The 17,974-nt window shown below is 37.5% G+C and overlaps 1 protein-coding gene across 2 annotated transcripts in view; it reads left to right on the forward strand.

The window, feature by feature from the left end:
• Nucleotides 1–17,974, forward strand: part of tlcd4b (TLC domain containing 4b) — a 45,073-nt gene that overhangs the window by 14,230 nt on the left and 12,869 nt on the right. For both annotated transcript variants that reach the window (XR_007427095.1, XM_022664963.2), the window contains exon 3: nt 93–182. Coding sequence is in view for 1 of the 2 variants with exons in the window: in XM_022664963.2 (XP_022520684.2) it covers nt 93–182 (90 nt within the window). In the remaining variant the exon portion in view is untranslated. The remainder of the gene's footprint in view (nt 1–92; nt 183–17,974) is intronic.

The raw sequence follows: 17,974 nt of genomic DNA on the forward strand, positions 1-17,974 counted from the left end.
AAACACACACCAAAACAGCCTAGAGTTCAAAGGGTTAAACTGCTTAATCTGTCTCTAATCGAATGTTTTCTGGTCCCTCTCCTTGTCTCCAGGCTGGTGTCCACTATTCACGCACTGATCGTGGGTCTTTTCTGCGTCTACATCCTGTGGTTTGATGATGCTGTAAATGAAGACCCTGTCTGGTAAGAAAAAAAGGAAACTCCTTCACTCAGTTCACACTGTCTGTCCCATTCAGCACATAAAGCACCTACCTGCTCTACAGGCTGGAACATACGTTATGTTTCATTATGGACTGCCCATCATACGTTTGAGGATATCTCACTTTAAAAAAAAAAAAAAAAGGCAAAATGAGTACATTTTCTTTGGTAGATTGATATAAAAAAGGGCTTTATCTTTATGCAACATTATGTGTCATTTGTTTTGTTTGTTTTAACAGCAGTTCTGCATCTCTCAGCTTGTCCAGAAAAGCATGTGTAAAGTTGTGTTCTGTAGGAGTGACTCAAAGGTGGCACCAGGTCATGCAGGGATGCATCTATACCACTTTTTTTTTCCAACAGAGTTTGAGATTTATATACACTACCGTTCAAAAGTTTGGAGTCACTCAAACAATTTTGTGTTTTCCATGAAAAGTCACACTTATTCACCACCATATGTTGTGAAATGAATAGAAAATAGAGTCAAGACATTGACAAGGTTAGAAATAATGGTTTGTATTTGAAATAACATTGTTTTTACATCAAACTTTGCTTTCATCAAAGAATCCTCCATTTGCAGCAATTACAGCATTGCACACCTTTGGCATTCTAGCTGTTAATTTGTTGAGGTAAGCTGGAGAAATTGCACCCCACGCTTCTAGAAGCAGCTCCCACAAGTTGGATTGGTTGGATGGGCACTTCTGGCGTACCATACGGTCAAGCTGCTCCCACAACAGCTCAATGGGGTTCAGATCTGGTGACTGCGCTGGCCACTCCATTACCAATAGAATACCAGCTGCCTGCTTCTGCTGTAAATAGTTCTTGCACAATTTGGAGGTGTGTTTAGGGTCATTGTCCTGTTGTAGGACGAAATTGGCTCTGATCAGGCGCTGTCCACTGGGTATGGCATGGCGTTGCAAAATGGAGTGATAGCCTTCCTTATTCAGAATCCCTTTTACCCTGTACAAATCTCCCACCTTACCAGCACCAAAGCAACCCCAGACCATCACATTACCTCCACCATGCTTAACAGATGGCGTCAGGCATTCTTCCAGCATCTTTTCATTTGTTCTGCGTCTCACAAACGTTCTTCTTTGTGATCCAAACACCTCAAACTTGGATTCGTCCGTCCACAACACTTTTTTCCAGTCTTCCTCTGTCCAATGTCTGTGTTATTTTGCCCATCTTAATCTTTTTCTTTTATTAGCCAGTCTCAGATATGGCTTTTTCTTTGCCACTCTGCCCTGAAGCCCAAAATCCCGCAGCCGCCTCTTCACTGTAGATGTTGACACTGGTGTTTTGCGGGTACTATTTAATGAAGATGCCAGTTGGAGACCTGTGAGGCGTCTGTTTCTCAAACTAGAGACTGTAATGTACTTATCTTCTTGCTTAGTTGTGCAACGCGGCCTCCCACTTCTTTTTCTACTCTGGTTAGAGCCTGTTTGTGCTGTCCTCTGAAGGGAGTAGTACACACCGTTGTAGGAAATCTTCAATTTCTTAGCAATTTCTCGCATGGAATAGCCTTCATTTCTAAGAACAAGAATAGACTGTCGAGTTTCAGATGAAAGTTCTCTTTTTCTGGCCATTTTGAGCGTTTAATTGACCCCACAAATGTGATGCTCCAGAAACTCAATCTGCTCAAAGGAAGGTCAGTTTTGTAGCTTCTGTAATGAGCTAGACTGTTTTCAGATGTGTGAACATGATTGCACAAGGGTTTTCTAATCATCAATTAGCCTTCTGAGCCAATGAGCAAACACATTGTACCATTAGAACACTGGAGTGATAGTTGCTGGAAATGGGCCTCTATACACCTATGTAGATATTGCACCAAAACCAGACATTTGCAGCTAGAATAGTCATTTACCACATTAGCAATGTACAGAGTGTATTTGTTTAAAGTTAGGACTAGTTTAAAGTTATGTTCATTGAAAAGTACAGTGCTTTTCCTTCAAAAATAAGGACGTTTCAATGTGACCCCAAACTTTTGAACGGTAGTGTACTCTCTTTGATACCAATACCTATTTAGAACAAAGCAATAGGGAGCACTATATAATAGTGCAGTTGTTTCATTTCATTCATTAATTTTAAAATGTAGCTTTGCTAGCAGAGTTATTATATGATTTTTTTTTTACTTTCCAAACAAGCATATTTTTTTTTAAAATATACTAGGGTTGTGTTATTATTAAAAATGTTTATTACGCAACTAATTATGGCACCAAGGTTGACCTTTTTAATACTTCTAATTTAACTGCTGATAAGGTGCAGTTTCATCTAATATATTTAAGCCAGATAATACTAACTACTACTGATAATGCATGCTGCTCCATGCTGTTTACACACTGCGAGCTCGGTATGTGCAGCGTTCACTGCTCACATCTGCACTGCACTACTCATTCGACTTTAGCCAAAGCCAACTATCTTTTTGATCATATGGACACGTGTGTTTTTGAGCTAATATGTGTTTTACAGCTTATGCATGTATGATCAGAAAAGGAATCTGCAAGTGCCCATGTGTCTAGAATTAAAAAAAGTTGAATTAAGGTAAATGTTACTTTAATCAATTTGTTGTTACTTTATTATTCATTTATTTATTTATTTATTATATTATTTTAAAAAGCTCTGTTTAATATTAAGTGCAGTTTTCTCAGAATCCACACAGTCCCAGGGTGGTTGTACTTTTTTCTATTTAGAATATTAAAATACTTTTATATTGGAAGCCCAATATTAATAAAAGCCCTCTTATTAATAAAAAAGTTAGTTTAACTGTATAATGGTATAATAGTATCATTATGCTAGTATTTTATCACTGTGGCACACTGTCTTAAAGCTCCATTGTGAGCCCAAAAGAAGGAAAAATAGCATTTTCTGTAGTGCCCCTTTAAAATGACAAAATTATCGTTTATTGCAATAATTTCTGGGACTATATATCGTCCTGAAAATGTTGTTATCGTGAAAGGCCTAGTGGCAACACCCTTGCTCACTTCCATGTAGTCATCCTTACTAATGTCGCTTAATGTGTCTTATAATTCAGTGTGCCTTATGTATGAAAATAGAACAGAAAATATATGTTCATTGATAGTGTGCCTTATAATCTGGTGCCTTATAGTCTAAGAAGTACAGTAATGCAGTCCCATGAATTTTGGCGTGTCAGTGTGTAGGATTTATGGTGTTTGGAGTGTACTCGTATTAAGGGAAACAGCTCAGTCATGTTGCAGCGTTGGGTGAATGTAACTCTAGGCTCTGGACTCTTAGTCTGGGAAGTGAATTCTCTGCCAGTCTGCCGGATGTAGGGCAGAGGTGTAACTTGCTTTGCTGTGTTAAATTCTCATATGACCCACTGCACACATTTAACTTCCTTGTTGTGATGTTGGAGATGTCTCAATCTATTTTTCTGCCCACTGATGCAATCCCAGTTCCTGAATCTCAATTCCAGCTTGAGCTATAATTGGTGTTTCTATAAATACTACAGCCACACATTTCAGCCACATTGTTTTCAGTAAACAGTTTTTATAAAAGGGAAATTCTGGACAGAATCTTTTTTTAATGTGTTTAGTATCTTATAATCCAGTCTGACTGACTTTCCACACAATTTAGCTTTTAGTTACTTTTAAAATCCTGCAGTAAAATCACTTCATATTTGACATGTGTGATTACTGGTAAATACTAGGGGTGGGCGATATGGCTCTAAAATAATATCACGATATTTCAGGGTATTTTTGCGATAACGATATACTTGGTGATATAGGAAAAAAAAACAGAAAAATAATTAATTAATTTCAGGAATATAGTATAACAGAGTATAACAGCATAATCATAATGTGGCAAAATAAATAATATAGCGTAAAATAATATAATGCAGCAAAAAATATTGCAGAATATTTAGTGCATGCATATAAACTGCAAACTAAAACAATTATACAATAAATACACCTAAAGCTTCACAGTAAATAATAGACTACTTTTAAGACAGAACAGCCCTATTATCACGATATGGATTTTTAATATCACAATATTTCTGTGTCACGATATATTGTATACGATATAATATTGCCCACCCCTAGTGGATGATATGGCCCTAAAATAATATCACAGTATTTCAGAGTATTTTTGTGATAATTATATAAAACATTGAAATAAAAAAAAAATCAAGAATATTACATTTTATATGGTGATATTATTGCATATGATATAATATGGCACACTCCTAATTGAGTTTTTTTCATCAGATTTTAACATTCAAAGTTAATTATCCAACATGTCATGATACTAACAGTCTAAAAATGCACTCCGTATATACAGTAGTGTAGTAAAATTAATGATACTGGATATATACAGTATAATCTGTCTCTAATAGATATTATTTAATGGGAAATGAGAAAAGTGTGAATGTACCTTTTGTTACAAGCAGCAAAAAAGGTGTACTCTGATGGCGCATATGGTCATGAAATAATATTACAATATTAAAATCAGCCACAATATCCTTCAAACTTCAGTATTAATATATTTAGCTATAGTTACTACTCGTATCCAGAGATTTAGGGAGTTTACTTGTGTTAAAAAAAATTCTGTACTCAGGAACTTTTTTTTTTTTTTTTTCCCCTCGAGCTGTGGATCAATTGCGCAATTCCTTTCATCTCTTTTCTGAGTGAATAATTGCTGTTTGCTGCTGTTTTTCTATTTTACTCGGATAAAAACACTCATACCATGAGGAACAGCAGCAGGAGCTCCTTAGATAAAGCTAATCTCATTTCTCTCCAGGCAGGATGGAGCGTTTGACTCTAGAGCTAAGCTACTATTACTCCAGTGTATTAGCTTGTGACAGAGTAAGAACCTCTCTCTGTCTCCTTTTTCCCCAAAAAATAAAAGATGAATACAAAATCAGTTGAGAATTACTCATTTTTATTATTTTTAAAATATTTTTTTTTATTTTCAACAAGCTGTACCCAATCTGCCCAGTACAGTTCATGACCCACTTTTGGATCCCGACCCACCAGCTGAGAATCACTGATCTAGAGCAGTGTTTCTCAACCAGGGTGCCGCGGCACCCTGGGGTGCCGTCTGGCTTCATCGGGGGTGCCGTCAAAATATTGCGCCTCACGTGCATATTTCCTTTCCAGAGTCAGCGCGTGTCGGGGTGTGTCCCAATTCACAGGCAGCATACTCTGAAGGATGCAACCCGCAGAGATAGGCGGTGTATTACTGCGCAGCTGTGGCGCAATCTGCCTTCGAATACAGCCTCCGAAGGATGCGGCCCCTAAATTGGGACACACTGTAAAGTTTTTTTTTCCACGCGATGCACCGCGAGAGTAGTGTGAAGCACTCAAGCTAGCATGGAACGTTTTTTAAGACTGCAGATTCAGATAACTTCTTCATCCAGTGGTAGTTCAGCAGTGAGTGTAGCAGAGTATTTCACTCGTTTGAAAAGTCAGCAGGTTTCGCGCTAATTGTAAATACCCCCCCCCCCCCCCCTTCTCACCTGAAATAAATTATTCCGCCAGCAACACCCCTCGTTCTCAAGTATTGCACCAATCCCCCCCCCCCCCCACCCCATTGTAAACTGGGGTGCCTTGACATTTTGCATACTTTTAAAGGGTGTCGTGATAGAAAAAAGGTTGAGAAACGCTGATCTAGAGAACAAACATCTCAAACCCAATTAACAGTGTTGAAACCATGTCAAGTAGTGGTGTACCATATCGTATAGTACGCAATAATATCGACAACATTTTTGAATATCATGAACGATATTATACCCTGAAATATTGTGCCATATCACCCACCCCTAATTATCACATCAGGGTGCTATTTTTTTTTACTATTTTTAGCAAAAGAAAAAAAAAATCACACTGTTCTCATTTCCCATTCTCATTTCATTCTGTTTAGTATCATTTATTTTACTTTAATCCTGGATATATGGAGATATTTGGTGTGCATTATTATTATTAGTATCATGACATTCTGAATCATTGACTTCTGTTACAAATCGGATAAAATTCTTACAATTTTTAATATCTCAGTTAGGGGTGAGCCATATTATATTGTATGCAATAATTAAATGTAATTTGCATTTTGTTGCAATAGTGTATTCTTATTTTTTTTTTCTAATTCAGTATTTTGTCATATTGCTAAGAGTATCGCTATCGTGAAAATACCTTTAAATATCATGATATTATTTTAGGGCCATATCGCCCATCCCTAATGTCAAGGTGTCATCAAAAGTTTGATGGGCAGTGTAATATCTATAGATGTTTTGAACAAATACAGTGTTTCTCTTGTTCAAAGCTCAATTCCAAGAATATCAAAAACAAATCACAATTCTACTTTTGTAGAAAGGCTTCTTCCCTGTCTGAACGGGTCAGAGTGTTGTGTGGATCAGTCAGTGCTCGGGGAATCGGACCACAGTGATGAGAGTGAGCCTCGTAATCCTCTCCCTGAATGGCTGTTAGACGTGCTGCTGCTGCTGCTGCAATGTGTTGTTTGGAGGCTGTTTGGGTTTTTTGGTGGTGGTCTTGAATCTCTGAGCACAGAACGGCTCTCATTCTTGTTTGTCCTCTTGTCTTTCTGTTCTTCTGTCCCTCTCTGTTTCTTTTCTTTTTGCCTGCTGCCTGTCTGGTCTGCATCTTTGCATCCTGAAAGAGAAGAATGGTAATGTCTCCGTTGTGGTCTTTCCATCTCTCCCTTGGTGTCCCTCAGCCTCCCTCACTGCTTTTGCTTTTCTCTGCCTGTTCATATCCCTTTTTTCATGTATTATTATGCTTTTTTTATGAGGGATGCACCAAATATTTCGCATCGTAAATTAATTGGGGAGAAAATGGTGAAAACTGCACTGTTGTTGTTTGTAATTTATACTGATCAATGACAATTTACAATTTATTTCCTCAATTTATTTCCTCAATCAGTAGGATTTTTAAGCAGCGTTGGCAGACCTTGAGATTTGCAGGGAGTGAGAGAAAAAGCAGCGAGAGCCAAGAAACGACAGGTTCAAGTTCATTTTTGCACTCAGCATCACTTATACAATTGCTGTCAGTTTTCTTAGTGTAATTAGTTTCTTCACAAAGTGTATTTTCCAAAAAGATACACCTTTACAGGACTTGGACAGTAATGATAGCTGAGCTAACTTACCATTTTGCAGATTACCAAATGCCTTTTTCTGTGTAAATTCCTAGTCACAACTAGCTAGAAATGTACTGCTGAGGGAAATATCTGACTAGAGTAGCACTGCTGAGATACATTTGTGACTAAGTAAATGTACGACAAAAGTAGTATTCCTGAATTAAATTTATGACTAAATTAGTGTAGGGTAATTTACCACAGCATGACTTAGATAAAACTCGGATGTGAGAAATCTCAGAACATGAAATGATGACCAATGAGTCAGAGCTTAGAATTTAAAATATATTAAAGTTTACTTGAAAAATAGTTTCAGCATTACAGATATATAAAAGGAACAAAAAATAATAGATATATATTAGAAAAGAGTAAAAGTACATCAACGAATAAAATCTCGATAGATCAACACATTCACAACCCAGAGAGAGAAAGAAAGAGAGAGAGAGAAAGAGAAAGAAAGAGAGAGAGAAAGAGAAAGAAACTAAAGCCAGTCGAGGGACAGAGAGAACTCCTCAGACTTCATCCAAGCAGTTATACTTTTTGCAAATGACATGTGATTGGACAGAACTTATCATATGATTACGTCAGCAGAGTCCAGTAAACAGTTTGTTGTCCAGTTCCAATGACGTGATCCGCTCCAGCCTGTCTGAGCAACAGGTTCTTATCATGATGTTGTTCAGCTCTGTGTCCTTCATGAACACAGCAGACAGTCCTTAAGTGTCCTAAAGTCTGTGAGAAGAGGAAACAGAGGAAAAGAGTGGATGCAAAGATCTTCTGGCCTGTGTGTGACTTTACGTCGTGTAGAACAGGCATGCGCTGGCTATCTGAGGAGAGGTTCCCAGCACTTCACTCAGAGAGCTTGTTGTCTCCTAGTTCATATGCACTGGTCCCAGAACAGCAGAAAAGCAGTGAAGCTTCTCTGCCACTCAGGGTCACGTTCTCCTCACAGCTCTCATTGTTGATGAAAACACTCTGACCTTCCTGATTCCTGAAAAAGTAAAAACAACCTCCAAAGCCTTGTCATAGTGACAGTTAAAAAGAGAGCAGAGATCATAAGGTTATTAAGTGAATTATAATGTGAACAGTAAAAATAATAACTGTATATATAAATGTATAAAACATTTAAGAATAAGAGTGTGAAGGTGTGGTTATCTCCAATCACACCCTTCAATAGCATTACTGATCTACGTTTAGGACTACAATTTGTACATTTGTAGGACTAAAATAGGATTGCTAAGGTACATGTATGACTAAAATAGCATTACTGAGGTAAATATAGGACTAATATAGCACTGCTGAGGTAAATGGAATAAAATAGCATTGCTGAGGTAAATTTAGTACTAATATAGCACTGCTGAGGTAAATTCAGAATTAATATAGCACTGCTGATGTAAATTTAGGACTAATATAGCATTGCTGAGTTAAGTTTAGGACTACAATAGCATTTCTGAGGTAAATTTAAGACTAGTATAGCACTGCTGAGGTAAAGTTAGGACTAATATAGCATTGCTGTTTACGTTTAGGACTACAATAGCTTTGCTGAGGTAAATTTAAGACTAATATAGCACTGCTGAGGTAAATGGAATGAAATGGCATTGCTGAGGTAAATGTAGGACTAATATAGCACTGCTGAGATAAATTTAGGATTAATATAGCACTGCTGAGGTAAATCTGCTGAGGTAAATTTAGGACTAATTTAGCATTGCTGAGGTAAATGGAATAATATAGCACTGCTGAGGTAAATTTAGGATTAAATTTGGTGCATCCTTACTATGTATGATTATTTCTTACAGTCATGCTCTCGATCCCACTCTCTCTCTCTCTGCCTCCTGATCAGAGAATCAGAGAGCTCTTAGTTCTGCCAACAGGGCTCCTTTTCTTTCTCTCTCACTATCTTTCTGTTGCTCTCATTCTTTCTCACTCTCTCTCTCTCTCTCTTTCTCTCTCTCTCTCTCTCTCTCTCTCTCTCTCTCTCTCTACAACTAGCTAGAACTGTACTGCTGAGGGAAATATCTGACTAGAGTAGCACTGCTGAGATAAATTTGTGACTAAGTAAATGTATGACAAAAATAGTATTCCTGAAGTAAATTTATGACTAAAATAGCATTACTGATCAACATTTAGGACTACAATAGCATTGCTGAGGTACATTTGTAGGACTAAAATAGGATTGCTAAGGTACATGTATGACTAAAATAGCATTACTGAGGTAAATATAGAACTAATATAGCACTGCTAAGGTAAATGGAATAAAATAGCATTGCTGAGGTAAATTTAGGACTAATATGGCACTGCTGAGGTAAATTCAGAATTAATCTTACTATGTATGATTATTTCTTACAGTCATGCTCTCGATCCCACTCTGTCTCTCTCTGCCTCCTGATCAGAGAATCAGAGAGCTCTTAGTTCTGCCAACAGGGCTCCTTTTCTTTCTCTCTCACTCTCTTTCTGTCGCTCTCACTCTTTCTCATACACACTCTCTCCCTCTCTCGCTCTCTCATATACACACACTAATATCACGTGACACTCTTCCATGCCCTCTGCTACGCTTCTTTGTCTGAGACTTGCTGCCTCTCCCTCATTGTCCTTCAGTCCCTCAGTGTTGGCTGGCAAATGCTGATTCAGGAATAAAGAGGTAGACGAGTGATGGATATAGAGAACCCCCCCCCCATCATCTCCCCCCCCCATCATCTCCCTCCCCACCACACCCCTCCAGCTCCAGCTCTCCCTCAGTGAAAGAAGCTTGTCTTGTCATAGTCCTGCAGCTTTGTAAAGCCTTTACAAGCATAAGCATATGCACGCTCCCTCCTTCCAGCTGCCTGTCTGCTGCCAGACGCTTTTGTCGTGTTCCTGGTTTTTGGTTTTTGTGTTCGCCTGCTGTTCTGAAGTCTCACTTTTGTGTTGAAGTCCCTTTTTTCCCCTCTGAACCAGGTCTTTATAGCTATCCTCACTGTTCCACACCTCTCTGTGTCTCTGTGTCTGTTATATGTTTATATATATATATATATATATATATATATATATATACAGTACAGCACAGTGTGTATATATATATATATATATATATATATATACAGGAATCTTTTTCAATGCATTTCTTTATTTTCATGACTGTTTACATTGTAGATTCTCACTAAAGGCATCAAAACTATGAATGAACACATGTGGAGTTTTATGTACTTAACAAAAAAGGTGAAATAACAAAAAAACATGTTTTATATTCTAGTTTCTTCAAAATAGCCACCCTTTGCTTTGATTACTGCTTTGCACACTCTTGGCATCATTCTCTCAATGAGCTTCTCTCAAGAGGTGGCCACCTGAAATGAAAAGTTTTCCAACAGTCTTGAAGGAAGGAGTTCCCAGAGGTATTTATTAGCACTTGTTGCTCCTTTGTCTTCTTCACTCTGTGCTCCAGCTCACCCCAAACCATCTGGATTGGGTTCAGGTCCGGTGACTGTGGAGGTTCAGCTCATTTTTTGTTAAGTACATAAAACTCCACATGTGTTCATTCATAGTTTTGATGCTTCAGTGAGAATCTACAATGTAAATAGTCATGAAAATAAAAAAAACGCATTGAAAAAGAGAAAGTGTGTCCAAACTTTTGGCCTGTACTGTTTGTGTATTTACTTGCACTTATTGGGAATGTAAGGAACTCTGAAGTGTTGTGATGTGAGCAACATACAAACATCACAAAAATATAAAAGATATTTAGTTTATTTAAAGCGATGCTCCAGCAAAAATCAATGTTACAGTCAATTTTACAGTTTTCCTCCTTACCACAAATGTAGTGAGTCAGCTGAGACGTGCTTAATTTTGAAGGGAAATGTAGTTAACGAGTAACGAAGGCTTGTACAAGACCATCCATCAAAATGATTCAAATTACAGGCCAGCCACAGAGTGCCTCGGGTTGTTAGTGGTTTGCTCATGATGTTTCTGAGAGTGTATCACATACTGTCTTCTGTAGAAATGGAACAGAAATTACAGACAAATTCAAAATTAATTGTGGCTGCTCTACATTAAGAAAAACAAGCATTTTATAGCACATAAAATGTTTTTAAAGCTGATAACAGAACACTTTTTGGTGTTGTATAGAAACATTGTAATAAACATGCCCACATCCCTTAAATGGCCTTAATGCGTTTGTCATTTAATTTAGATCTCCAAACCATCACTGATTGGTGGAAAAAAGGTTGTCCGGTTTGAATCCCAGGTCGTGCTGCTGCTTGACATCAGCAGCCGGAGTCTGAGAGAGCACAGTTGGTCATTCTTTTTCGGTACCACTTTAAAATAAGACTACCTTTATAAAGGGTTTATAAATGGTTAACAATTAGTTTATTAATGGTTACTAATTCGGTTGTTAATGTCTTAAAAATCATTAATAATCAGTTATTACACATACGTAGAAAGAGCACCAATGACCTGTTGTTTGCCAAATAGTGAACTATATTACACAGTCATCTATATTGTTGCCCATTCTACGTATGTGTTATTACTGATTATTAATGATTTTTAAGGCATTTACATCCTAATTAGTAACCATTAATAAGCTAATTGTAAACCATTTATAAACCCTTCATAAAGGTAGTCTTATTTTAAAGTGGTACCTCTGTTTCTCTTTGGATGGGTCAAGTAGGAAAACAAAACTGCACTGACTTTAGACTTGATAATAAAACACAGTGGATCAACACCAGCAGATGACATGTCTCTCCAAACCATCACTGAAACTTCACACTAGACCTCGAGCAGTTTGGACTGTGTGTCTCTCCACTCTTCCTCCAGACTCTGCTCCCTTGATTTACAAATGAAATGTAAAATTTACTGATGATCAGTGATGGTTTGGAGAGACATGTCATCTGCTGGTGTTGATCCACTGTGTTTTATTATCAAGTCTAAAGTCAGTGCAGTTTTGTTTTCCCACAAAATCTTACAGCACTTCATGCTTCCCTCTGCTACTGACAGCTTTTATAGAGATGCGGATTTCATTTTCCAGCAGGACTTGGCACACTGCCCACACTGCCAAAAGTACCAACTGGTCTTATATATTATATATAATATTCTAATTTTCTGAGACACTGATTTCTTTCTGATTTTTATTGAGAGACATTAACACTTAAAATAGATCACTCTGTGTTTAATACATCAATATAATATATAAGTTTCACATTTTGAACTGAATTACTGAAATAAAGTAACTTTTTAATGATATTCTATTTTGTTATATGCACTAGTATACCTATGTAGATCTTTAGGTAGATATTAAATCTTATCTAATCTGCAGTGTTCTTCAGTAAGGCTCAGCTTTGATGGCCATGACCTAAATAATTAGTACAGCTAGCTCATATCTTATGACATAATCATTAAGTGTGTTTTAAAATTACGCCAATCTGAAGGTAGAGCACATTCAGTGCACAATTCAGTCTTGCAGAAAATTGCTCTTATTACTGTGTATCTTAAATTAAATGTCCACTTATACCAGTTATATACAGTACCAGTCAAAAGATTGGACACACCTTCTGATTTAGTGTTTAAAAAATGAATTGCATTTAGGTGCTCTTAGGGAGCTGTTAACTTGCGGTTTTTGAGGCTGAAAACTCTGATGAATTTATCCTGTACAACAGAGAAAACCCCTGGTCTTCATTTCCTGGGGTGGTCCTGATGAGACCCAGTTTCATCATCATTCTAACATTTTTTTATGTTATTTGCGACTTCCCTATGGATACTTTTAAAGTTCTTGATTTTTTTCAGATTAACTGACCTTCATTTTTTCTTAAAGTATTTTTTCTTTATTAAGTTGAGTAGTTCTTTCTTCTCATAATATGTATTAGAACATTACTTAAATAGAGCTATTCACTGTATACCTGTAACTCTACCTCTTCACTACTTTACAACTGATGCTCTCAAACACTTTATTAAGAGACCAGAAATTCAAGAATGTAAAATATAAAACACAATCTGGTTTGTTTAACACTTTTTTTTTTGTTTAATAAACAATTTTAGATATTTTTAGTATTAATCTACAATGCAGAACATTTTAATACGATGGGAAAAACACTGAATTTTTGGAGGTGTGTCCAAACCTTTGATTGGCTGTCCACATGTTTTGGTACTCCTTCCTTTGCTTACATACAGCTGTAAACTAGAAAGTGTTCTGCACACAGTAACTCAGGTCTACTGTAGGAATAAAGGATTAAAGGTGACCGCTCTAACTCCTCTGTGGAGCTCTATGAAGCTCATATCTATTGCGAAACATGGATTGAAGTTCTAATGATATAACCCGTCTGATTGCACCATATGTTTGTGTAACTGCCTGGGCCGTTCACATGTAAGGAATAATCAATGCTGCAGATCCTGTTTACTGTAGGATTGGGGTTGTGTTACGCAGAGTGGGGATTAGAAGTTCTGCACTGTTCCTTTGTTAAAGAGGCTATTTTTGGACACAAGTTCAATTAGTCATTAATCTGCAACAAGACCCTCACATATGCAGGATCTGGGACTGGGGCAAGGTTTAGCACTGGCTGACATGCCTCTGCAGGATTTTGCTGCAGAGCAGAGGTCAGCATGCTGTGTGTGCAGCTGTACTGCATATGTACAGCATTTACAGCCGTTCTGGTTTCACTGGTCCTCCTGTAAATTCTGTGCAAAAGGCTTTTAGAGAACTGAAAATGTTTTTAAAAAAAAGTACGATTGGGTAGAATTGTTCTGCAACTAATAGCTTTTTTTTTTTTTTTTCTGATTTTCTTCCAATTTAGCTAGGCCATTTGTTCCACCCATTCAGCTGCTAGACAGCTATATATCCCCCAATACATGTGAAGTCAGACTCCGCCTCTATTTGAACTGCTGCTGATGAACAGCATTGCCAAGTAGCATCACAGCGCACTCAGAGGAAAGCGCAGCAACACGGTTCTGATACATCAGCTCACAGACGCAGCCTTTTGCTGATCCACATCACCCTAGGAGTGATGAGGGGAAAGAGCACTGCCTACTGTACCCACCCAGAGAGAGCAAGACCAACTGTGCTCTCTCAGGGCTCCGGCAGCTGATGGCAAGCTGCATGACTGGGATTCGTACCAGCGATCTCTCAATCACAGTGTCCTGTACTGTCCTTTTGTTTTTCCTTTTGAAGGATTATAATCCAAAGCATGTTTCACTGCAAATTCAGCTATAGATAAATTTTCGCTGGAGATTTTGATATTTAAGTTTTTGGCATACTTATATTAACCTAAACATTTGAAAGATAAGTAAAGGACACATTTAATCAGGCCGGATGTTGTTATTTTCAGGAAATTCTAGGGCACTTAACCCTTGTGTGGTGTTCATATTTTTGTTACTCGTTTACTTTGTTACTTGTATTTAATTCAGCAGAATTAAGCAATTCTACATTAAAATGCTTTACACATGCTTGCTTCACCTAAATTGCAAGCAATATAAACAGCTTACATGGTTAATATTTGCCCTTTACCTTTCTTATGTTACATTTCTTTCAAAAAGTGCTACTCTTTTTTTATTAGTTTTTTAATAAAATGTAAAAGAAAATGAATTAAACTCAAGATATGAGTAGAAAATTTGTTTAGTTTCAAATTTACAAATGAAGCAATGTTTATTAGCCCTTGGCCAAACATACTGTATGTAATATAAATGGTTGAGGGGGGGGGGGGGGTGTACAGTGTGTGTTTTGATATATATATGAGATAATGATAGTGATAGATAATGTGTAAATAATGTGTTTAGTAGAGAGCATTGATAACCTCTGACTCTGCTGGAGAGACTTTGGAATGGACTGAATGGAATATTCAGTGTTTGCAGCTACAGACTGGGGGCTGTCAGTTCCAGATACAGTAGGAGGAGGGCCGTCCAGAGTTCGTTATGCTCTTATCTTCTGTTAACATTTAGACTGGGGTCTGTAGTCTGTAACTGTGGAAAGCTACACTAGCATGACTGATTTAGCCACTAGCATCCGAATTATAGGAGAATTCCAGTGTAAAACTGACTTTGCGTGTAGTAAAACATGATAAAGTGTAGTAACCTTTGTTGAATACCCACCTCCGATTCTCCTGCAGCTTTCTGAGATCCAGTAATTTTTTACAGTTTTTCAAACATGTTTAAAATGAATAATATGGGGCATATTTAGCCCCATATTTATCCAGGCTCAAAGTAGCTCCACACCTTTTTGCTAGAATCTCAAAAGCCCTGACATTTAAAACGTGCATTAATAACTTAAAAAGTGCACAAGAAGCTTATTAAAAAAACACTATGGGTGTGACGAGATCTCGCGAAATTAAAACTGACGATATTTCTCGTCAGGCTTAAACCTGTCTCGCGGGGCAAAAAAACAGTTAAGTGTGGACTTTTTAAGAGGGATCTGGCAACCCAGTAGCGATAGTGATAGAGTATGATGGCTGAGCAGTGAGAGCAGCTCTCAGCAGAAGAGGGAAATTCGGGTATTTGTATAGAAGAAGCTTCTGCTACTTTTAAGTTGTGTGTCTGGCTGCATTTTGGTTCCAGTGGAAACAATAAACGGTAACAGAGTGACCAACAAGACACAAACCATATATAAATACTGTAAGTAAATCGTACACGTGACTGTTTCATAGGATTTAGGAGAAAAAAACACAAACCCTAGTCTTAATATGACTGGTTGTGGTTTGCACTTATTGTTTGCACTATGTAAGACCTAGAAAAGTTTTATTTTTATTTTTTATTTTTATTTCTATTTCTTATAGAATCAATGTGTGAGAGAAACCTGTTAAGTTTGCGTTATATGATTTTGTCAAATAAAACTGAAGCCATTTTTCATTTTTGACGTTTTCTTTATAATTTTATTTTTAAATCTTGTCTCGTCTCGTTCTCGTGAACCCAATATGGTGTCTCGTCTCGTGATATTAGTGTCTCGTCACACCCCTAAAAAACACTGTTTACAACCTGTAGCATAACCTAATCTCCAGGCATCGCCATCTTAAAGATAAAAGTGGTTTTTAATGAGCTTCTTGTGGACTTTTAAAGTTATTATACCTTATTTTAAATGTCGGGGCTCTCCAAATTCTACCAATGAGGTGTAGAGCTACTTTGAACCTGGATAACGATGTAAAAAAAAAAAAAAAAACGATTTATCTGCAGGGGTTAAATATGCCCCATATCATCCTGTCAAAAATGACTGGATCTCGGAATGCTGTGGAACAAGGGAAGTGGGCTACCATGTTTTATCATGTTTTACCAGATCAAAATTAAATTTTGCACCGGAGTTCTCCTTTAAGTGAGCATATGTACATATAGAGCCAGTGAGGAACCCTAGACATGGTCAGAAAGCCTTTAGTTAGTAGAGTAAAGTTAAGTGCCTGTGCATACTTCTAAAGTCAGGTTGGTTAGGGTCACCATTCCATTCTATAGGCATGTGACTTGTAGAGGCCTGTGCACAGTAGGAGTGGCCAATGTGGTAAAAATACAAATACATTTTTATGATTCATGATGTGCAATCGCAATATTTTGACCTGCATACAAAATGCACTCTTTTGTTTAGTTAAACAAGAATAATTACTTGTAGTAAATTAATAATTGTCTGAAATATGGTCTGAAAAACATCTTCAAATTAGTCGTGTCAAGTTAAGTCTAAGCATTTGTTCACATTACAAGCCACGTTGCTCAAATCTGATTATCTGATTTTTTGCTCAGATCTTGACGGAATCTGTCCCTGAAACGTCTCAAATGTGCACATTGATACGTGTATAAACGTCAGGAAATGGATGCGTTTGTTAGCAGCTCATATGTGGAGCATCTTTTGATGGAGTGGAGAAACAGTAAACAGCTGGTCTGAAGTAAATGCTCAGGTCGAGGAGGAGAAAAAAGGCCAGGTGGTTTGCTTTTGCTGTTTTTTTGCCGCTATAGCTGCACAGCTGCACCAAGAGATGCAGTGTAGGTACGAGAGAGAAGCATGTAGCGCTAATGCTAATGTGTAAAAGCAAAAAGACCGTTCACATTCATGTTGCATGTCCATGGATCGGTTACGTAGAAGAGAAACATAGCAAGACCCTTGCTCCTTACTAGTGGCACATAATGCAGCTTATAATCTGGCGCAATTTATAGTGCTAAAATATGGTGAACCAAATGGTTTATCTGGAAAGACTCATAATTATGATGTTTAAATTCTAAGGTGGAAATTTACATATTTTACATATATGTTTTATTGGTACCGTTAAACAATTTGTTATGTAGAGATGATAAAAGTACACACATAGTCACAGCAGCCTGTCTGTTCTCCCAGTTTAAAGCCACTGGTTTAGGGATTAGCAGCAGGTGTATAGGTGTGTATCAGGGTCAGATCCAGTGCAGTGGAGACGGAGAGAGTTTGGCTGTTTGACCGAGGCCAAAGGTCCAGTGAAGGTGACAGCGCTACCATCTGGAGGGTAACTGAACCTCGCAGTGTTCACGTGGAGTCTCACATTTCACATACGCTCCTGACACACACTCTCCACCGCTGCTACTGGACACCAGAGTGTGTATCTGTTACAGGCTTATTTAACTATGATGGAGTAGCACGAGCCAGACAATGAATACAGACAACAGTTAGAGAGAGGGAAAAAAAACACTTTTATGGATGTACAGTTTAGACACAACTTTTCATTCAATGTTTTTCCTAATTTCTTTGTTTAATTTATTTTCTGCATTGTAGATTAATATTA

The sequence above is a fragment of the Astyanax mexicanus genome, chromosome 19 (genome assembly GCF_023375975.1).
Source record: "Astyanax mexicanus isolate ESR-SI-001 chromosome 19, AstMex3_surface, whole genome shotgun sequence".
Taxonomy (NCBI): Eukaryota; Metazoa; Chordata; class Actinopteri; order Characiformes; family Acestrorhamphidae; genus Astyanax; species Astyanax mexicanus.